General features: G+C 41.9%; 1 protein-coding gene across 1 annotated transcript in view; it reads left to right on the forward strand.

Annotated features, from left to right (window-relative positions):
- The window catches only part of APOB (apolipoprotein B), a 52,210-nt gene that overhangs the window by 22,117 nt on the left and 6,206 nt on the right, over window positions 1-23,887 (forward strand). The window contains exons 15-26 of the mRNA XM_053285191.1: window positions 1,860-2,036; window positions 3,092-3,283; window positions 4,166-4,333; window positions 5,615-5,826; window positions 6,879-7,061; window positions 8,424-8,545; window positions 9,555-9,765; window positions 10,027-10,202; window positions 11,274-11,461; window positions 12,571-12,707; window positions 13,066-13,439; window positions 16,072-23,646. Coding sequence (XP_053141166.1) covers window positions 1,860-2,036; window positions 3,092-3,283; window positions 4,166-4,333; window positions 5,615-5,826; window positions 6,879-7,061; window positions 8,424-8,545; window positions 9,555-9,765; window positions 10,027-10,202; window positions 11,274-11,461; window positions 12,571-12,707; window positions 13,066-13,439; window positions 16,072-23,646 — 9,715 coding nt within the window. The remainder of the gene's footprint in view (window positions 1-1,859; window positions 2,037-3,091; window positions 3,284-4,165; window positions 4,334-5,614; window positions 5,827-6,878; window positions 7,062-8,423; window positions 8,546-9,554; window positions 9,766-10,026; window positions 10,203-11,273; window positions 11,462-12,570; window positions 12,708-13,065; window positions 13,440-16,071; window positions 23,647-23,887) is intronic.

The following is a 23,887-nucleotide window of genomic DNA, read 5'->3' on the forward strand; positions in this document are numbered from 1 at the left end:
TCCCTGTTTAGAATGGGCTAACATTTCAGTTATTGCAGTGAAGTAGGGATAAAGATGCTAAATTAGCACCCATTATTTTCCCTGCTGGCATCTTGATCTCAACAGATACGGGTCATATCCAAAGAAAGCTAGTCATGACTAGATGTGAAGGCTTGGGGTTGGGAGGGGAGAAACATTTTTTCCAGGAGGAAAGGTGGGTCTGGGTGTGTTTTCCCCCATTGCCCAGCTCAATTTTTCTGGTTTTTTCCCAGGCCTTCAGATCTCTAGTAAGTACCATTGAGATCAATTCAACAAGTTCATCATGACTAACAAGTCCCATGGACTTCAATGGGCCTTAGTCATGAATAGCTTTCTTTAAATATAACTTTCAGGGTCGTTTGATGCAGTGGTCAAGCATAAGAACAGTATACAATTCATTTTGTATTGGAATTCTCCCAAGAGCAGCTTAAAATTAGCAGCAGCCGCCACAATTTTATTGCATTAGCCATAGCATAAAGCAAAAATAATGATGAGTGAGCCAGCATTACAGAGATGAAGAATACAAACCTAATTATCATCCTAGAATCTGACCAATTAAAAACCAGCCATATCCCTAAGATTATTATTATTATTTTACATTTATATCCCGCTCTTCCTCCAAGGAGCCCAGAGCAGTGTACTACATACTTGAGTTTCTCTTTCACAACAACCCTGTGAAGTAAGTTAGGCTGAGAGAGAAGTGACTGTCCCAGGGTCACCCAGCTAGTTTCATGGCTGAATGGGGAATTGAACTCGGGTCTCCCCGGTCCGAGTCCAGCACTCTAACCACGCATTATAACAGTTCCACTACATCAGCTCTTTGCACCAGGTTGCATTTAACATTTAAAGCAGCTTTTAGATGCTAAAGCTTTAGATACATTATCTCCTTGATATGTAGGACAGTGACTTTCAGACTTACTATCTTCAGGAATCCTTTCTGCATTGACATGTCTGCCAAGGTACCCTGATACTCGTGTCACAGAAGCAGTTGTGTCACAGGTTATTGTAGGAGATCCTGGGGCATTTCCTCAGTGCACAGATGGGGCCTATCCATGCACATACACACACAACACACACGTACAGTTCATGTGGAACTGGGCAGGCTGGCTGGGCCCCACTGTTGTCCTCCCCCAAACAAGGAGTATAAGCTACAAAACACTTTTGCAGCTGCAGATTGCAAGGGAAGAGTGACAATGGTGGACAAGATCTTTTTCAGGGATGCTTGTCTGCCATTGCTGATCTTCTCACTGAGGAATCACTGATAAATGTTTAGGGTTCTGCAGAATGCAATTTGAAGCCACCAAGACAGAAGAAGCTCTAAGGCACAAAGTGAATGCTCAAGCCATTCAAAACTGCATTCCGAGAGGCATGCCTTGCATCTAGGTAGATGAGATAATCCATTAGCTAGCATGGGTATCCTCTTTTACTCTTGTGCCACAAATAAAACTGAAGTCCAGGAAGATTAAGAAGGACAGGAGTGTCTGCTACATTAATCGAGTGGCCCTTTTGCAAAGCAGTCATTTCACAATAAAGCCTAGTTGGCAAATGACTGAATGTAGTCATTTCAAAAACAAAGGAATGTATTTCTTTAAAGACTTCACTTTGCTAGGCAAGCTTTCCAATACTTTGGATGCCTTCATGATGTAAAGCAATGTAGTTAAAGCCTAAAGAGACACCAATACACCTTTTGTTCAGACAGCATCTCCCCCCAAGGAAGAGCTAATGCTTCAAGCATGCCACCTTGACGGTTTTCTGCATTACAAGCTGTGGGTAGTGTTCCTTTTCAGTAACCGTGGATTTTCAAGTGAAACTTGAATCGTATTGTTGTTTTGTTTCATCAGATTGGCTTGGATGGAAAAAACTTTGAGCCCACCCTAGAAGCACTGTTTGGGCCACAAGGGTTTTTCCCTGACAGTGCCAGCAAAGCCTTGTACTGGGTGAATGGCAAGGTACCGGATAAGGTTTCACAAGTGCTCTTTGACTATTTTGGATTCTCCAAGGATGGAAGACAAGATGAGGTATATCATTGGATTGTTTTCTATATCAGTTTTTACTGTCGGTTTTTAGAAACAGAGCCCCAGGCCCCTGGAGCCATAGAGCAGGGCTGCACAACTTTGGCTCTCCAGCTCCTGCTGGACTACAACTCCCATTATCCCTATTGGCCACTATGGCCGGAGGTGATGGGAGCTGTAGTTCAATAACAGCTGGAGTGTCAGAGGTTGCATACCCTAGATGATGGACTTTGGCAGGAAAAATAGTTCTTATATTGTAAAAGCAAGGCAAGCAACACATGGCAATAAAGCAGAACTGTAGAATTAAAAGTATACATCTTTACAGTTTAGGCTTATTTACATGGGGCCAAGTTGCCAACTCTTGGACTGTTCTCTGCTCTTGTGTGTTTAACAACAATGTAATTTGCAGAGATTCAGCAATAAAATGCTATGCTTGGAAAGATTATTTTAGTAATTCCTACAGATCAAATGACTGTTAAAGGTGATGGAGCAGATTAGGGTGTATTTTCTGGTTAGCTGGCAATCCCAGCTGTAGATTATTTTAAAAATAGATATAACGGGGTGATTATTCAGGAGCTTAAATACCCTTATATTTCTAGGGACTCTTCTTCCTAGTGCAGGCTTCCACGCCATCTGAAAAGCTGCTGAAAAGTCGCTGAAAAGCCTCTGAAAAAAGCCACTGAAAAGTCAGGCGACTATTCTTGAGATGTATCTGATGCAGCACATAGAGCTGCACTCAGAAACGGAAATGGCAGAAACCCCAGCTCTCTGGGTGCATGTATGGGGGATCTTGCATGTATGGGGATCTTTAGGCCTTGGCCATAATCTAAAAGCATGCAGGTTACACAAGATTTTAAGCAGGCATGATTCTGGATAAAAAGTAGTGTAGATAATGTTACTCTATTGGGGACTATAAAAGACAGAGATCCCTTCTGTTGGTGAGACCAGAGATTCCATAGATGGATACACAACCTTGCTTGACTAAAGTACTGCCTGTGAATTCAGAGGTTTGTTTCAATGATGTGTTTTTCTTTGTTTCTGAACTTTTCTTACATGCTCAGGACGTTATGAAAGGTATTATGCTTAATTTTGAGAAACTGGTCAACGAAATCATTTCCAAAGAAACACCTGAAGCTAGAGCCTATCTTAGAGTTGTTGGGGAAGAGCTTGGATACCTGAAACTCAGTGATCTTAAGCTGTTGGGAAAGCTGATTTTAAGAAGCTTTAAAACTCTGCAGACTGTGCCTGAGAAGGTAGGGTTCTAAAATGCTGATGAACATATTTTGCGTTATATTGTATCCTACATATAACTCTTCCCTTGGTTGTGGATGTGCTATCCTGCCATTTGTATTTAATTACAACTGGTGTCACCTTGCATCATGCACAGAACCATTCTGGGGTGTAGAAAGGGGGGCAAACAAGGGGGGGGGGCAAATGTTGTTGGGCTGCCAGGGTCTGGGGACCTCCAGACTCAACTACTGTAATGCACTCTACATGAGGCTGCCTTTGTATGGAAACTACAATTGGTACAGAATGAGGCAGCCAGACTGGTCTTTGTGACAACCCAAAGGAATCACATAACACAGATTCTGAAAGAATTGCACTGGCCACCAATACATTTCCAATCGAAATACAAAGTGCTGCTTATTACCTATAAAGCCCTGAATGGCTTGGGTCCAGGGTACTATAGAGAGTGTTTTCTCTGTGATGAACCCTGTCGCCTATTAAGATCATCTGGGGAGGTCCAGTTATGGTCGCCATCAGCTCGTTTAGTGCGGATTTGGGTCTGGGCATTCTCTGTGGCTGACCTGGGGCTTTAGAATATGCTCCCTGTCAAAATAAGAGCATCTCCATCTCTGATTGTTTTTATCCCTTGAAATTGTTTTAACTTCTTTATTCTGTGCAATTATTTTAATTGTTTTTACTCCATTTTATATGTATTTGTTATTGTAAATGGTACACCACTTAGAGATACACATATCAAGCAGTATATAAATATGGTGAATAAATAAATATCCCACTTCTGTGATCAAAGGACTCAGAGAGGCTAAAACCGCTGCTCTAAATACCTTGGAACAAGGGCAGGTTCAACATGTATCAAATAAATCATGACCTATCTTTCGGTTTCTCCGCAGATTGCCCATGCCATCTCCAAGGGGACTGAAAATGATTTGTTTGTTCACTACATCTTCATGGACAACGAATTTGAGCTACCAACTGGCGCAGGATTGCAACTTCAGGTTGCTTTATCGGGCGTAGCCACTCCTGGAGCAAAAGCTGGAGTGAAGCTTTCACAGAGGAATGTGAGTCATAGCTGCCTTCCGGCCTGATCTTAGGGCTTCTTGTACAACTGACAGTAATGAGGAGTGGAGGTGGACGCTATCAGCCGAGCCAGTGCAAGGCCACCAAATGAGACATTGCACCAGAACTACAATGGTGATGGAGTCAAATGCATAGACAGAAGTGTAGGGATCATGCAGACTGATCCCTACATTTTTGTGATGCCTTCTTCTTTGTGCTGTCTGTGCTGCAACTCCTCATCAGACAAGGTGCATGCACATGCTGAACTGTGGAATAGACTAGTGTGTGGGGAGGCCAATGTTAATTTTCAGTGCATTAATTATTACATTAAAAATATTATCTCATTAAAATTATTAATGAAAGTGAGGTGACGGAGAGTTGGAGTTGGGGGAACAGGCCAGGCAGAAGACAGATGGTGTCAGTAGGCTCATGGTCAGGGGACATTTGGTCTCAAATGGCCATCTGCACTGAGCCACTACTGTTCATCAGCAGGACAGTTCAAGAGCTCTTCATGGCTCCTGATGTTGCTACAGGATATTCCTTCCTGGGGGCCGGCAAAGAAGTCCTCGTGGGCCAGATCCGGGCCTCAGGCCTTAGGTTATGTAGACCTGTTCTATGGTCTGGTTTACACAGTTGTTCAAATCTAGGCTTAACATGGGTTACCAACATTAGTGTGATTGTGTGAACCAAGGTGAACTGTAGCCTGAGATGAACCTGAGATTCCCTCCTTGGCATGGGTTAACACAATCATGCCAATCTTGGTAACCCACATTAAACCTAGATTTGAATGATTGTGTGAAGGGCTATGTGTGCATTGGAGCACTGATTTTCCCACTCTGGTTTCTATAACGAGCAAGCAAACATTTTGTTCAATGTACTCAACAACATACTCATTTGAATATTGAGCATGTTCTTGTGTCCAATGAAATTTTATTCACTGTTTCTGAGCACTACTAATATCACTGACTCTGAAAAAAACCACCTGTCTGACTGTCCAGGGGAAATGCTATCTTCTGTCAGTGTATTAGAAGTAGCATGAGACTGTACAAAATGCAGAAATGTGTCAACCCCATTATGTGACCTTCTTCGCACACCTTTTTGGTCCATTGTTTCTACATGGTGTTTTAAGAGACAAAATTGATTTACTAACAAACCATTTAGGGGAACATGCTGTCAATACGTACATAACCAGGAACAAAAATACATCCATCAGTTTATCATAACAGAAAAGGAGTTTCCATAAAAAGAGTAATGAATGTGTGTGCACTGTGTCCATCCTGCAGATGCAAGCAGAACTGATTGCTAAACCATCTGTGGCAGTTGAGTTTATAACTCATGTAGGAATCAACATCCCTGAGTTTGGTCGAAATGGCGTGCAAATGAACACAAATATATACCATGAGTCTGGAATTGAAGCTCGTGTTGGATTGAAAGCTGGGCAGCTTAAGTTCACCATTCCTGTTCCAAAGACCCCCCAAAAGCTCTTCAGTATCAGGTAGTGTTTGGAGATATGAGTTTTGAAAGTGTCCCCTTTTTTTGTTGCTGAATTGTAAAAACTGTGCTGCATTTTTATTTTCTATGTTAGAAAACATACTAAACAGTAAGGTCATTCACATAACCTTGTTACCCTGGGTGGGGAGTGGGGGGGAGGCAGAATCACACCTGTCTTCCCCCTAGATAATCCTCTTCTTCCTTTTGTCTGAGCCACACTGCTGGGAGTGGTGCAGAGATATGGAGGCCAAGGAAGTGCAGCCTGACCGCCCAAAATCCCACAATGCACCACACGTGGAGTGTGGTGCACTGGGGGATTTCCCTGCTGCTGGGCACTCTAGGTGCCCAGCTCTGTGGCTGTTTGGGCTGCAGGCAACCCAAGCAGCCACACAACTGGGATCTGAGGCAGAAGGACACACTCGTGGGCCAAATCCTGGCATTCCATACAAGCTGCCCTACCCGGGTAGGCTGTGCAAGCCCAGGTAGGGCTGCTCTTGTGAACAGCCTCAGTATATTTTTCAAATAAGCAAACAGGCCAGGCATCCTTAGCCACCTATGTATACACATGGGAAAATACTATTTGTGCACTAGCTGAATAGGGCAATGCCTAGTAACAATTTCTACAATCACAATGGCCATTTTTCCAGCCATTGCTACTGGATGTAACTGATCCACAGGTTCATGCATGCTCTTTGTCCACAGACATGCATTTTTAAGATGAAATGTGTTGTGGGACCCTGCCTTAAACTGGAGTTTTCCTCCATCAAGTTTTTAAAAAAATTGTGGCTTATTAATGGTGGCTAAGTAGTTAGGATAGTTAGGTATGCATTTCATTATCACTGATGATAATGACATACAAGTCAGGTGGACAATAAGTGCTTTGACTTCCTGTACTGCAAGCAGTTATGCTTTCATTTTTAACAAAACAATATTTGCTTGCTGGGTGCTACCCTTGTTATATTACTTCAACCAAGGTTATAATGTCCCTCCTCTTGGACTGATGGTAGACGGAGCAGATGTGGAGGAAAAAATAATGTGTTCCCCTTTCTTTTGCAGCAATGTCTTGCATTTGGTCACCCAAACCCGAACTGAGGTGATTCCCCCTCTGATTGAGAATAGAGAGTCCCAGACGTCTTGCAGGCCTTTCTTCGCTGGCCTTAACTACTGTACCAGGATAGAATACTCAAATGCCAGTTCCACAGATGCAGCACCCTACTATCCACTCACTGGGGAAACCAGGTAAATTAGGCCACGGGGCTTTCACTGGGAGTACACATGGGTAGTACACATTTACTGTTACGGCTTCTCTGTTCTCTCAAAGTAACTCAGATTTTATGTCAAGATAAAAATTAATTCTCTAATGGTATAAATTGCATACTTTATATTGCTTCTGGGAGCCATGAGAAGGTGCTAGCCATGTGTATCTCATCTGTGCTCTGCCATCCCAGTGGCTTTGGGGAGTTCAAAAGGCATTATACAAACATTTTAAAGTCTGTTTTCCTCATCTTGAGGTCTAGAAACTTGAAATATTTGAGATATTGCATTATTTGACCAATGTAAATGTTGTGTTTACATGCTGGTATCTCAGAACTTGTGTAGTTCTGACCATACTGTCTGTGTGTCTGTGTGTGTGTGTGTGTGTGTGACTGTATTTTATATTGCATTGCTGTTTTCTGTTTGAGCACCTTAAACATTGATGGACAGTAGAAAGACAGATTATATACAGGAGAACCTTGTTAATTGCGGACTCAGTATCTGCAGTTTCAAGTATTCAAAGTTGAGGAATTTACACCCAACCTTGATATATGCTGGCGGGGGACCAGCTTAAAAAGGGTTAACCTTGTGTATCCACAGGTCAGGTGTGGCCATAAATGACCTCTGAGGTCATTTCTAGCTGCCATTTTGAGATCAGGAGCCTCAAAATGGCTCCTTTAAAAAAAAAACCTGGGGGATCACAATTTTCAGCTGACTTCTTTTACTATTGGAGGGCACTGCTGGACTGCTGGGAAGAGAACCTGTGACGCATGGCAGACCACTTTCCCCCACATTTAAAGGGCCATTTTACCCTTTTTTGGCCATGTTCCCGACCTCTGGGAACTTAACCCCGCATTTACATTGTCCAAATGCCTCTATATCAGCAGGTTCCATATCCGTGGTAGTAGTGGAGAATGGAACCCCTGCAAATACGGAGGTTCTCCTGTATTTAAATATAAACTATTTCTGTTTCTATGTAATTACAAGTATTTTGAACTCAAGGATGTCTTTTTGATTTCAAGTATGCTTTGGGGGTTGTTTCTAAGTTCAAAAGAATATAACAATTATTTTTAAAAATCCCCCCCCTCACATGTGCCACTTCATGCTCTCTATTTTCCTACAATAAAGGGATTAATCATACTGTGGTGTTTCCCTGACCCCTCCCTTTTTACTTATTTTAACCTTAAGATGGAGTCATTGTCAAATGCTTAAAAAAAAACACACCCTACGAATGAAATGAGCTCTAGTTGAGAGCCCCAATATCTGATGAGTAGTTGTTTTTACAAGAAAAACGGCCATATTTCATTATTTACAATGACAGATTACCTTTCCATTTTGACACTTTAGGTTTGAAGTTGAGATACAACCAACAGGGGAAGTCAGAGAATATACTGCAGGTATCGAATATGAACAAAATAAAGAGGAGAACGACTTGGTTGACACCTTGAAATTCATTGCTCAAGCAGAAGGTAAGTGGCTATGAAATTATTGCCGTAATTTTTAAAAAGTAAAATTTGCAAAACAGTCTGAGTCTCTTCTCTGCAAAGATATCTGTAGCAACCATATACAAGTCCTTACTTTCCTGCCAGTAGGTATCCTTGAAGAATCATGCCATACATAATTGTTAACTTAAACTATTTTAATGAAATGGACACATAGGCTGGTTCAGACGTAGCATGGGACCACCATTAAGTCTCATTCCGTGCAATGGCCCCGAGGCTCAGGAACATGTGTTCCCCCAGTTCCATTCCTACACAAGCATCTACTTCCAGTTTAGATTAGAGTAAACCAAGAATTGGCCATGATGTCCCAACTGACTCCTTTTATTCTAACCTACTTAATTGAAATAAACTGCTATCTGTTACTCACTCCAGTCTTTGAGTGCAGATTACAGTTTATTTCAAGTAAATAGATTACAATAAACCAAGTTCAGTCTGTTTGGTTAGAATAAACTGAAGTCAGATTAGTTAGTAAATTAGTTAGGTTAGAAGATTATGACTGAACTAGGTTTAGTCTAAACTAAATCATAAGTAGATGCCCTTGCAGGCAAGCGGGTGAGGGACTTGCACTTCCAAGCCTCAGGGGTGCCCTGCAGACCCAGGCTTAACTTGGCTGCCATGTTACACCTGAATCACCCTGTAGTATAATAAGTGTATTGGAGCCCAAGCAATGATTTTCATGTGCATTTTTATTACTTGATGACTGCACCATTGAGTGCTGACCTGAAAGTATGATTGTGCCACCAGAGACCTCATGGGCAGAATTTCTGTATCATCCTCAGTCACTCAAACACAATGCTTTTCACAAGAGTGCATTCATTAGTTCACTTGCCACTGCCAGCTAGCAAGGACAGAGAGAGTGAGTAACATACATGCATGTGTGAACTAGCCCAGAAATAGGTTGTTGGTGTATATATAGAATATACGTAGCAATCTATAATGCCATTTGTAAACTTTTAGTAACCATTGCATGTTTCAGGTGCAAAAAAATGCGAAGCTACACTGATCTTCAGGTACAACCGAGATAAAAGGATTTTTACCAGTGACTTCCAGGTTCCCAGTTTCAAAATTGATGTTGGTACCAACTTCAGAATTACTGATGAATCCACTCAACAGAGGAAAGCATACACCTTTATCTTAGACATCAAGAACAAGAAAATCCCCGAAGTTACTCTTACAGGACGCATAGGGTAATGACTCAGATATAGTAGTTCTAACTAAATGGTCAAATCACACACTCCCAAAAAAGTTCCTCTCCAGAAATAATTTATCCTTGTTTATTATAGAATTTGAAGAAGATTCTAAAAATAGAACCTGGAAATAATTATTTATAGATAATTTTTTTTGTCATCAATTTTTCCCATTTTGAGCGTTAAAACTAAAGGTCCATCTGCAATAAAAACCAATGGAAAAATGAGAATCATGTTTGTAATCTTTTTTTGTCTTTGCAGATATGTTGATGGGAGAGAAACATTGCTGGGAGCTGTGATCTCTATTCCTCGCCTACAGACTCAAGCTAGAACGGAAGCATTGCTGCAACAATCATCCAGTGGAATAACATTTCAGATTGATTCCTCAGCCACAGCTTATGGTTCCTCTGTTTCAGAGAAAATTGTCTTTAGATATGGTAGGCTCATTTCTCAGAATGAAGGCTCAACAACAAACAAACATAGCTTGGTCAGTCATTTGATCAAATGTGCAGTGAAGGATGAGGAGCATACTAAATGCACCCTGCCCTCAGCCCCTTCAGGACCCACCTTCTGGATGTCACCAAAGTCCAGTGACGCTTACAGCATGAAAACAAAGAAGCTCTTCTCATGATCGGTGGTGAGAAGAGCTTCTTCTGGGTCTGCAGGGAGAGCGGGCTTACCACTCTCCCCGCAGATGATCAAAAGGCAGCCCTGCTACTCACATGACTGCCAGCTCCGTCATGGTGCCGGCGGGGGCTGCAGGGATTGGGGGCTGCGTGGCTTGCGGCCTCCCAGTCAGGGGTCTACTCATGTGTCATCACGCACTGCGTCAGCAACACACAAGCAGAAAAATGAGGTTAACAGAGCATATGCTCTGTTAACCTCATTTAAGGGGAGGAGAAATTAGGCGGGCTGCGAGCCCAGTGGTTCTCATGATCCCTGGAAAGTGGGCTAAGCTCCCTTAGCCTGCTTTCCAGTGATCGTAGGAATAGCCTCAAAGTGTACAGAACATGTGAAACTGTCTTATATTGAATCAGACCATTGGTCCATCTAGCTAATATTGTCTACACCAGGGATTCTCAATGTTGGGTCCCCAGATGCTATTGGACTTCAGCCCGCATAATCCCCCGCCCCAGTGGCCTTTGGTTGGGGATTATGGGAGCTGAAGTCCAATAACATCTGGAGACCCAATGTTGAGAACCCCTGGTCTACATAGATTGGCAGTGGTTCTCCAGAGCTTCAGACAGGGGTCTTTCCTACCACCACATGGACATGCCGGGAATTGGACCTGGAACCTTCTGCATGCAAAGCATAGGCCCTGCCACTGGCCTAAAGCCCTTACCTAATCACAGATGATGTGATTTGGGCATATAGACATTGGACTCTATGCCAGTCCCCTACCACATGCTGGATTAAATGTTTGCACAGGATTTATATAGGGATTTTTTTCCACTTTGTAAACCAAACCATATGAAAAATAATATGCTATCATTTGTCATTATTTCTAGATAATGAGAAAGCTGAAGTGCAGTGGAATTCAGGCACAAGCGCTGCCCTAAAGAAAATGTCCAACAACTTACCTGTAGATTTTTCAGATTTTTCAGAGGCTTTGCAGACTCGTGTCAATGAACTGCTGGATCACCAAGTAACCAATACAGATATGACACTCCGACATATTGTTTCAAATTTTTTAACTGTAAGTGGGCATATCTCTCATAAAGCAGCCTACAAACCATTCTTAATTATGATCAAGACAAATTGTCATGCATGTATATGTAGAGGATTCTAGTGAGAACTACTTGTATTAGGACATCGTCAACATGAGTAGATTTAACATTAAACCCAGTAGCATTTGATGAGGTGAATGGAAGGCTAGGGATGTGCAAACCAACTCGAGTTTGAGCTGGTCCGACAATGAACTTGGCTGGCTCGAGGGCTATGTTTCTTGAACTTGAGCCGAACACACACACACACGGCCGGTCCGGGGGTTCTAACAACAACACATTTTTTTTAACAACTCACCACTTCCGAGGGTCACTGCCGCAGCCACAGGGAGGGGGGTCTCCAGCAATTTCCCCTCCTCCCACTGGCCTCCCCCCCGTCTCTAATCGGCCTGGTTCAGGCTGTTTTAGTCCGTGTTTGGCCTGTACTGGCCTCTTCATGCTGGCAGCGGCCATTTTTGAGGCCGCCATGCATGCACACTGGCCATCTGTGTGGCCAAGTCATGACACGCAGATGCCTATGTGTTTGACATATATTCAATAGATATGTGTTCAACAAGTATTCATATGCCTATGCATGTGTTCTACAGGTATCTGTGGGAAAGGACTATTACCTCCAGGGGTAGGGGGGAGAGCATGATTCATGGGCTGGAAGCACTATGTTTGGCATGGTGGGAGCCACAGCAGTGTAGGTTTTTTGCCCTATACTTCCAAGGTAACAGGATGCATTAGATTATGCATAAGGAGAACATATCATAGCGCTTCCCTATGCTGGTGATAACCCAGGTTCCCCTAGTAGGGCTGATGCTGGCATGGAGGAGAGCTAAAATTTTAGCTCTTCCCCAGTAATCTAAAGCTGATCACACAACTCCAGCAGAGAAGAGGTTCTTCTGCAGCTCCAACACAGCCAGGGTAATGTGAATACTAAATAAGAGATGGTTGAATGTGGACCTGACTAGGCCACTTCCCAAGTGCCTTGGTACTTCACCCCAGTCAGACGGATGGGGATGATGGACTTGTTCATTTCAGTGATCATAAGACCCTTGTACTTTTATTCATTGAAGTATATACTCTGATTTTGCAGGCAGCTAATACTTGGCTACAACAGACCTCTAGGAATATTCCTTATGCCCAACGTCTGCAGGATAAATTAAGTGGGCTTTCGGAGCTAAATTTTCCAAGACTGGATCTGTCCATTCCCGAGGAACTTTTCTTGCGAAGGTAAAGCAAAAGATGAGAAATCCTTAGAGTGTGTTTGATTAGATGCTGGCAGAAGCCATTTGTCACCTTGAAAATAATTTGACGCACTGATCTTCTACTGAATGCATTGATTCAAATTTTAATTCAAGAGGACACCAGGATAAACCAAACAGCTGGTTCCTTGTTATATCTTCCTTGAGCAAAAAGTGTTATTGGTTTCAGTGGGACTTACTTTCAAGCTTTAGCTGTATTCATTGCCATGCAGTTATTGTTTTTTGTCTGCTGCGTACTGAAGCAAGTGCATGTTGTATAAGCAAACTGCGCAAATTATTCTCTTGTGAGCATCACGTTCTTAACTATGACTAATTTTGTATTGCAGTGATGGCCAGATTAAATACATTTGGAACAAGGAAAGTACTTCCATTACTATCCCTCTGCCATTTGGTGGCAGATCATCCAATGACATGCAAGTGCCTAAGACTGTAAGAACACCTCCATTGGTAATGCAAACACTGGGAGTTAACATGCCATCACAAGAATACAGGCTTCCACCATTCACCATCCCAGAGTCCTACACACTCCGGGTGCCTTTGCTGGGAACTCTCGACTTCTCTTCCAATGTCTACAGCAATTACTACAATTGGTCAGCTGCCTACTCCCTGGCCAATACCACGAGAGATGCATACCGCCTGAATACAAACTACTACATGAGAGCTGACTCTGTTGTGGAGCTCCTTTCCTACAATGTCCAAGGTAAGAATTTCTTGCAAATGGAAGCACTGGGTCAATAAGTACCTAAGAATAAGTATAAGGGCATCACCATTAATGATGTGCTTGCACAGCAGCAAAATGTTTTCCTGTCACTCAGAATATTCTCTTAGAAGTACGTCACCAAATCTCTCCCCCCCCCAACTGAAAAAGTTAACAGAGTTCCCTTCGAATGACAGTGAAGGAGAAGGGTCATTATTACACAGAGAGAGTCTAATAGCCTGTGGGAAACAGGAGGGAAAGATCCAAGCTGCAGGGGGGAAATGGCCGATATCCAGCTAATGCTGCACTTGCGCAAGAAAGATGTGCGCACACAAGAAGGTCATGTAGGTACTCAAAGGTGTGCTTGTGTGACAAGGATAGTGGAAAAGTGGGCATCTCATTCTGCCACAGGTTGTGCACCTTGTTGCACAGGTGTGATGCTAGTCTGGAATGCAAGCTCCTTCCTTAGCTCAACTGGCTAGTGTGACATGTTACGCATTAGCGCAGCATTAGTCTGGATTCCAACTACTCTTTATTGGGATAACTCCGAAAATGCCTGACACATTTTGAGTATTTCATTCTTCTTCAAAGGCAATTGGCAGTGTCTCCCAAACGTTTGATTAGAGCAGGGGTAGGCAACCTTGGCCTCCAGCTATTTTTCAACTACAACTCCCATCACCTCAGCCACAATAAAATTGTGGCAGGGATGATGAGAGTTTTAGTTCAACAATAGCTGGACAGCCAAGACTGCCTTCCCTGATTTACAGTCGTATTTGTCTTACTGAAGTTATTTTCCTTCATCTCTTCCAAACTAGTGGTGCTTCTCCTCCCCCCAGTTTTTGCATCACTGCTTGCCTGCCACAGTCTACCCACTGAGTCAGCTGCTGAGGGCAGAGTTGAATCCCCTATGCAAATCCTGCTTATTATCCCCTGTACCACAGTGGCTCAGCTCTCTAACAGAATATACTACTACTAAAACTGCTGCTGCTGCTACTACTACTAGTAGTAGTACTACAAAAATATTTACTATAGAATATATTTCTTTACCACTGCTGCATGCTGTTACTTGTCTTTCTCCTTTATCTTAAAAGCATTTATTTATTTATTTATTTGCCGCTTTTCGTGTGTGTGTGTGTGTATAAAATCAGCCTCCTTGATTGACAGCCAAACAAGCAAAAAAGGTTTATTTTTAAGGAAATAAATGCTATAGCAGAGAAGTGGTTCTGTGGAAGTGTCTCCCTTCTGTGACTACTCCAGGCTAATCTACAGCCTCACAAACCCAGTCCTTGAATGTAAGCTGAATTTCTGTCCAGTTCACAAGATGGTTATGATGAGATAATTATAAGAACAGCCCTGCTGGATCAGGCCCAAGGCCTATCTAGTCCAGCATCCTGTTTCACACAGTGGCCCACCAGATGCCTCTGAGAAGGCCACAAGCAAGAGATGAGGGCATGCCCTCTCTCCTGCTGTTTGCTCTCCTGCAACTGGTATTTAGATGCATCCTGCCTCTGAGGCTGGAGGTGGCCTATAGCCACCAGACTAGTAGCCATTAATTTGTCTAAGCCCCTTTTAAAGCCATCCAAACTAGTGGCTATCACCACATCTTGTGGTAGAGAATTCTATAAGATGAATTATGTGCTGTGTGAAAAAGTACTTCCTTTTGTTGATCCTAAATTTCCCGATCTTCAGTTTCATGGGATGACCCCTGGTTCTAATGTGAGAGAGGGAGAAAAAATTATCTCTGTCCATTCTCTCTACTCCACGCATAATTTTATACACATCTATCATGTCTCCATGTAATTGCCTCTTTTCCAAACGTAAAAGCCCCAGATGCTATAGCCTTGCCTCATAAGGAGGGTGCTCCAGGCTCCCGATCGTCTTGGTTGCCCTCTTCTGCACCTTCCCCAGTTCTCTAATGTCCTTTTTGAGGTATGGTGACCAGAACCATACACAGTACTCCAAATGTGGCTGCACCATATATTTGTATAAGGGCATTATAAAATTAGCATTTTTATTTTCAATCCCCTTCCTAATTATTCCTAGTATGGAAGTTGCCTTTTTCAAAACTGCCACACACTGAGTTGACACTCAGCTGTCCACCACGACCCCAAGGTCAGTCACCGACAGCCCAGATCCCATCAGTGTATATGTGAAGTTGGGATTTTTTGCCCCAATACACATCACTCTACACGTGCTCACATTGAACCACATTTGCCATTTTGTCACCCACTCACCCAGTTTGGAAAGATCGTTCTGGAACTCCTCACAATCTGTTTTGGATTTTACTGCCCTAAGTAGTTTAGTGTCATCTACAAATTTGTCTACTTGGCTGGTTATCCCAGCTTCTGGATCCAGTCCAAATACTTGGTTCTACCTGCTGTAGGTTTTAAGCCCCGTTCAGGTCAATCCTGTACACATTTACTTGGGAGTAACTCCCATTGAACAAAGTGGAATTTCCTTCCAAGTGGACAATGGCAAGATGAAGCTGCCACTTCCTGAAATGCAAGCACTTTAGTTTGCTGGTTGTATGAATGAAGAAAGGTGTGTGTGAAGTAATTCAAAATTCACAGTAGCACAAGTTAGTTAATGTTTTCATAAAGCTTTTTATAATTTTATTTTTCCCTTTTCATCTCAGGTCAAGGAACAGCAAAATTGGATCAGAATTCATTCACCTGTGATTATGAAAACTCACTGCAACACAGCTTCCTCGAGTCAACCTTTAAATTCAGCAAAGTAAACAAATTTGGACCCAGTCCTAGTGTCAAAAATACCATTTCACTTGTGACCTCCAGCCCCCTGGGAGCTCAGTTTTCTTTATCGGCTGGCGAGGATGCCAAATTCAGCAACAACCTGGTCACTGAAAATGTCCGCTTGGAAGGGCAGTTGAAAGTCGCTTCAGCCTTTGCTAAAACCACATACACATTGCAAAGCACCTTTGATACAGACAGCCTGGTGCTAGCAGGGGAATCCGATCTGAAGTTTGACTCTTCCTTGCTTCAGGCCACTAACCAAATGACTGGCCGATTTACTAATGATGCATGGACAATCTCGTCAATCTCAAATGTACAGAATGGCTTTCTGACTAACACTGCTTCCTTGAAGTATGAAAACACTCAACTGAAGTTGACATCAGAGACAGATGGACGCCATGGAAACTTTGTAGCTCTCAACAAGTTGGAATTGACTGTGGCTGAAAAAGAGGCTGCTCTTCGCTCTGAGTACCAGGCTACTTACATACACAGCCGATACTATACCGTGCTTTTGGGCTCTGTGAATAGCCGAGGTGTTGAGCTCAATGCCGAAGTGTCTGTGAGTGGTGAAAGAAACAGAGCAGCACACAAGTCCACATTAAGTATTAACCAGAACGGACTGGCCAGCAGTGCAACAACAAATCTGCAATTTAGCCCCCTTACGCTGGAGAGTAAAATGAATACTGAGATCAGTACCTCGGGAGCCACCATGGTGATTAATGCTAATGGACACTATGGGAAGCACAATGCCAAATTCAACTGGGATGGAAGAGTGGCTCTCACAGAAATAACCCTTGGAAGTGTATATCAGGGCAGCATTTTTGATGTGGACAGCAAGAACACCTTAAACTTCAGAGTGAACAGAGAAGGCCTCAAGTTTTCAAATAGCTTGATGGGCTCATACAAAGAAATGAGCCTTGAGCACACTCATGACCTGAACATTGTTGGGTTGGCTTTAACTTACATTTCAAATTTAGACCACACCATCAACCCAGATAAGTTCCACAAACATCATTTCGGCTTCCAGCTGCAACCCTATTCTATCATAGTCGATGTGAACAATGATCTAAAATATGGCAGTGCTGATGTAAACAACAAAGTTCAGTTGCAGCTCGAGCCTCTTAAGATAAATCTGGATGGCAATGTGAAAGGTGCTTATAGAGGTGATGAAGTGAAGCATACCTACACCTTCACCTATGCAGATCTGGCTGCAAAATTTAAGACAGACACATTAGCAAATGTTCAAGGTACAGCCCTTACTCACAGAGTAAACTTGGATGTTGCGGGACTCTCCTCTTCCATTGCCATCAACACAAACTGTGAATCAAAATCTCTACGATTTTCCAATGCAATACGATCACTTGTAGCCCCATTTACTGTCACCGTCGACATGCACACTAATGGTAATGGAAGACTCTTGGTCCTGGGAGAGCAGACAGGACAGCTGTACAGCAAATTCCTCCTGAAAGTAGAACCTCTTGCTTTCACATTTTCCCATGACTATCGGGGTTCTACTGGCCACAACCTAAATTCTGGAAAAATATACAATACCTTACTTGATAACAAAGTCAATGTCCTTTTTACTCCATCTGAACAAACGACTACCTGGAAATTGAAGAGCCAACTGAACAACAATGTGTACACACAAGATCTTGGTGCTGTTAACAATGCTGACAAAATTGGAGTGGAGCTAAGTGGACAAACGTTAGCAGATCTTTCTCTGCTGGACTTCCCTATAAGTGTACCATTCACAAATGCTAAAAGAATCAATCTCATTGACACATTAGGTCTAAGGGAAAGTGTCACCCAGCCACAAGAGTTTGGCCTTTCTCTTTCAGTGCAGTATGATAAGAACAAGGATGTGCATGTTATCAACCTGCCCTTCTTGGAAAAACTACCAGCTTATTACGAGCAGATCAGGAATTCCATCTTAACTGCACTGAAATCTATTCAGAAGAACCTGAAGAGTGTAAATATAGATCAGTATGTGAGAAAATACAGGGCATCTTTAGATAAACTCCCTCAGCAAGTTAACGACTATATGAATTCTTTTAATTTGAAAAGTAAAGTGGACAGTCTAAAAGAGAAACTAGATGCTTTCACAAAGGACTATAGCATAACAGTGGAAGACTTCCAGCTTGCTTTGGAAAATGCCAGAACTAATCTTCAAGAAGCTTTCTCTCAGCTGCAGACATTTCTAGTAAAAGCTGAAAGATATATCAAAGAGAATTATGAACAGTACGACTTGAGAGCAGCTATTGTACAGCTTATTGAGCAAATTGTTGCAAAAATGAAAGCTATAGACAGACAATATGAAATAAGTGTGCAAATGATTAACACTATTCAACAACTGCAGTCTACTATCTCTCAGTATGACCTTAGCAATGTAGGAAGCAGTGCCGCAGCTTGGGTTCAAAATATGGATGCAGAGTACAATATCAAAGCTCGGGTGCAAAAAATACTAGATCAGCTGAAGAGGCAGATTGAGAGTATAGATGCCCAACAAATTGCAGAAAATTTGAAGATGCAGGTGGAGACAATTGACATCAGAACCCTTATAGAGAAACTAAAAGTGTCCTTTCCTGTTCAAAAGCTGAACCAAATCCTTGAGTATATCCAAGATATTCTTCTGAATTTCATAGAGGACTATGAAGTGTCTGAGAAGATCAATGCATTCCAAGACAAAGTGCGTGAACTTATTGTAAATTATAAAATTGATCAGCAGGCTAAATTTCTAATGGACAAGATGGCAGAGTTGTATAATCAACAAAAAATCAAAGAAACAGTCCAGAAAGTAACCCTTTTATTGAGAAAACTTGACATAAAATCACCCTTCATTCAAATCCTGAAGTTCATTGATGATGCTGTCAAGCGGCTCCAAATGTTTGATTACAAAAATCTAGTAGACGAAGTCAACAACTTTCTCGATATGGTTATCAAGAAGCTGAGGTCTTTTGATTACAACAAGTTCGTAGATCAAACAAACAATAAAATCAGAGACATAACACAGAACATCAATGAAGAAATCAGAGCCTTAGAGCTACCACAGAAAATGGAAGCTGCAAAACAATATATAAAAGAGGTTAACACTGTGGTTTCTCAATACATAGCAAAATTAAGAGAGACTAGACTTGCCGTACTAGTTGACTGGTTCAAAGATCTCCTAAGTTCTACTGCACTAAGTGAACTGAGAACTAAGGTGTGTGATTATCTGGGAGATGTACGTGATAGAATTTATCAAATGAACATCCAAAATGAATGCCAGAGATATCTGGAAAAGGCAAGCCAGTTGTACAATAATGTAATCACCTTTATAGTTCAACATTGGGACACTGCCATGAAAAAGATCACTCTTCTGGCTGAGCAATATGACATAGAACATGTGGCTGATTTTTTGAACCAGTGTGTTGAAACCGGTTTTACAGTTCCTGAAATTAGAGCAGGCTTAATCAACATACCTGCCTTTGAAGTCAGCCTCCGGGCCCTACGGGAAGCAACATTTCAAACTCCAGATTTTATTATTCCACTAACTGACCTGCGTGTCCCTTCTTACCAGGTAAACATCAAGACTTTAAAAGACATCAGAATTCCAATCAGATTTACTACTCCTGAGTTTACCATTTTAAATACCTATACGGTTCCTTCCTATACTATTGATTTGAATGAAATCAAACTGAAGATTGTGAAGACAATAGATCAAATCTTGTATAGTGACTTTCAGTTGCCAACAGCTGATTTGTATTTCAAAGATCTAAGGATAAAAGATATGTCTTTTTCTGACTTTTCTTTCCCAGAAATGAATTTGCCTGAGCTTCAAATTCCTGAATTATTGATCCCAAAGCTAAATCTCAATGAATTCCAGTTCCCGGATATTCAGATACCAGAATTCCAGCTGCCACGTATTCCACACTCTGTGACTGTCCCTACATTTGGAAAACTATCTGGTGCTTTCAGAGTAGCCTCTCCCTTCTTCACACTGGCTACAAATGCTGGTTTTCAAAACATAACAGCTTTTGTACATAGCCCAGAATTTGTGGCCTCTGCTTCAGCAATAGCAACATCCAAATTCAGCTATCTGGCTTTCACCATGACTGCAGATGCACGCCTCTTAGCTCCTGAGATGCAGCAACTAATCCTAAGAGAGAGCCTGGCATTCTCCCACGAGTACCTTAAAGCTGATCATACAGGTGAAATCACATTTTTGGGGACTTCTGTTCAAGGTAATGCTGAAACTACATCAAGCTTCCGTACTGCAAGGAATGCTGTAGAACTGCACAATAAGTTGACTGTCAATCTGCAGAAAAAGATTTCCATGGAGAGCAAGACAACATACACACACAGGTTAAATATTCCAAATATCTATTTCACCAGCCAAGCTGATCTAAGCAATGACATGAAGACACAGTTAGAAGCAGGACATGTATCACTTACGTCCATGGGTAAAGGCAACTGGAAATGGGCTGCTCTTGACTACTCTGGTGAAGGAATCCATGACTCAAGCATCAGTTTCAGCCTAGGAGGTTCTGTAGCTGCAATTGTGGCTGAAAACAGGATAAATGATAAGTACTTGAAAGTCAACCAAAGGCTGGCATACGAATATAGTTTACCAAGTTTTTCAAGATTTCAGGTTGAGTCTACAGTGGAATCTCCACAACTGGGACATAGTATTTTAAATATACTAAGCACAACTAATCTTGCAGAGCTGAAAACAGAGCTAAGGAGCACACACAATGCAAAGATGAATGGGCGCATCTCTGGAATGATAAATAACCAAGTGGCCTTCTTGGTGCAGCCCTTTGAAATGACTGTATCAACAAATAATGAAGGGAATGTAAAAATCAGCTTCCCGCTGACATTAGTTGGCAAAATTGACTTCCTAAATAACTATGGCCTGGTGCTGAATCCCTCCACTCAACAAGTCAGCTGGGTAGCTGAGGGCAGATTTAACCAATACAGATATGGCCATAACATGTCTGCTGGTAACAATGAAGAAAGCATTGAAGCGTCTGTGTCTATGAATGGTGATGCTAATTTGGATTTCCTAAATGTACCTCTTTCATTTCCTGCACATTCCATCCCTTACATTGGCATCAATACACCCCAGGTCCAAGAATACTCACTGTGGGAGGAAACAGGGCTGAAAAATTTATTGAAGACTACAAAGCAATCATTTGATTTGAACCTGAAAGCTCAGTACAAGAAGAACAAAGATATGCATTCATTTAAAATACCTTTAGATGGATTGCAAACAGCACTCAATAACTATATTTCATCCTTCAACCGGCATTTTGAGAGAGGTAGGGACAACACCTTAGCTTTCCTCACAGAGTCCTATAATCAAGCAAAGACCAAGTTTCATAAATACAAAGTGGATTCTTCAGTAAGCAGGCTCCCACAGACCTTCAGGATTCCAGGATATACCATTCCTCTAGTAAACATTGAGGTCTCTCCTTTTACTGCTGAGCTCCCAGCTTTTGGCTATGTAATCCCAAAAGAAATGAGTACCCCAAGTTTCACTGTCCCACTTGTAGGGTTTTCAGTGCCATCCTATACGTTAGTTCTCCCATCATTGGAGCTACCAGTCCTTCATGTTCCCCAAGGTCTACAGACACTTAAGCTTCCAAGCTATCGAGCACACACACCCAGAATCTACATTCCAGCCTTGGGAAATATTACCTATGACTTTTCATTCAAATCAAGTGTGATTACCTTAAGCACAAGTGCTGGGTTTTTCAACCAATCTGACATCATCGCTCGCTTGAGTTCATCTTCCACTTCCGTGATTGATGCGCTGCAGTACAAATTGGATGGAACAACCAGTCTCACAAGAAAGAGGGGGTTGAAGCTAGCAACTGCCTTATCTCTGAACAATAAGTTTATAGAGGGAAACCATGACAGCACTATCAGTCTCACAAGGAGAAATATAGAAGCTTTAGTTACAACAGCAGCAAAACTTAGTACGCCAGTCTTAACAGCAAAATTTGAGCAGGAGCTTAAGGGAAACACAAAATCCAAACCTATCATCTCCTCAGCTATTAATCTAAACTATGTTTTTGATATTCCCTCTTACGACATGAATGGTAAAGGAGCAGTTGTCCACAAGGTCACTCTGGAAAGCATTACATCTCACATTTCTGTAGATACTTCAACCAACGGTTTCATCAATGGAGTATATCACAAAGTGAAACCATTTTCTGGAAAGCTGGCTCATGAAGCAAATGCCTACCTAAATTCTAATGGTGCTCGCTCCTCAGTCAAGTATGAAATTAGTTCTAAAGTTGATAAAATCTGGAGCTTTGACATGAAAGAAAATGTTGCTATTGAAGCATCTACTCGTCGTGTTTATGCAGTATGGGACCACAATGAAGAAATGAGTCTAGACTATTATCCACTTCTGAGAACTCATGGAAATGAGAACTTCAAAGTAAATTTGGAACTAGCTCCTGGAAGCATGTCAGCAGCTGCTCAGATACAAATTTCACGGCCAAATAACATTTTGGGTAAGACTTCAGTTAACCAAGCCTTTTTAATGACTGCCAATACTGAAAATCAGAAAGTTGTTTGGAAGGCTGAAGGTGAAATTCTCTCTCTGTACCTTGGACATAATTTTCAGTTAGCAAATGGCAAAACAGAAGCTCGGTTTGATCTCTCAGGGTCTTTGGGAGGACATATGGATTTCCTCAGGTACATTGTGCTACCAGTTTATGACAGGAGCTTATGGGACATCTTGAAATTAGATCTTACCACCAGTCCTGCACAGAGGCAATACCTAAATGCATCAACAGCCATAGTATACACAAAAAATGAGGATGGATACTTTATCCCTATAGATGTGATTCAACAGGCTGATGGATTTACATTCGCAATTCCTGGAACTCACCTGAAAGTTATAAATCCTTTTGTCACAACTCCAGCATTCAGTGTTCCTTTTACAACTCTTGAAGTGCCATCTTATACCATTGACCTACGTAAGATAAAAGTCCCTGAAAGGCTGAGCACGACACCGTTTGACATTGGATTGCCCGCTCTGCCAAAAATAAAGTTTCCTCAATTAGATGTGATAACCAATTACATTAACTTGGAAGAATATAAAATTCCTTACATTGAGCTGACTGTACCCGAGTATCTACTAACTGTATCTCAGTTTACTCTTCCAAAGACCTTTTCTCTCGGTAATATGATGGTGGATCTGAATGCTGCTGTCAACAGAATAGCTGACTTTGATCTGCCCACGATTACAATTCCTGAGCAGCAGATTGAAATCCCGGCTTTTAAAATTGCTTTGCCCGCTGGAATTTACCTTCCCAAATTTGGAACTTTGGCACTTTCTTTCGGAGTTGGTTCCCCAGTATACAGTGTCGTCTGGAACACAGCCTTCAAGTCCAACCAGAGCGCTCTCGAACATTCCATTGATTTTACGGCAAATTCACCACTGCAGTTTCTGGAGTATGACCTAGATGGTAAGATGAACTTTTTCAAATTCATCATTTCAGTTTGGGATTGAAGTTTTACTAAAAGGGAACATTAAAATGAGTTATTCTCCTTAAACTGATGCTGTTTACAATGTCACTTTGATTTCATTTGGCCTCTTTTATTGCCCATACTATTAATTCCTTTAGACTGCGAGGGGGCAGGAGCATTAACGTTTAGAAAAAATGATGTTTTTGAGTGGCACAGAGTACTTTGGGGGAAGAAGTAATC

The sequence above is a fragment of the Hemicordylus capensis genome, chromosome 1 (assembly GCF_027244095.1).
Source record: "Hemicordylus capensis ecotype Gifberg chromosome 1, rHemCap1.1.pri, whole genome shotgun sequence".
Taxonomy (NCBI): Eukaryota; Metazoa; Chordata; class Lepidosauria; order Squamata; family Cordylidae; genus Hemicordylus; species Hemicordylus capensis.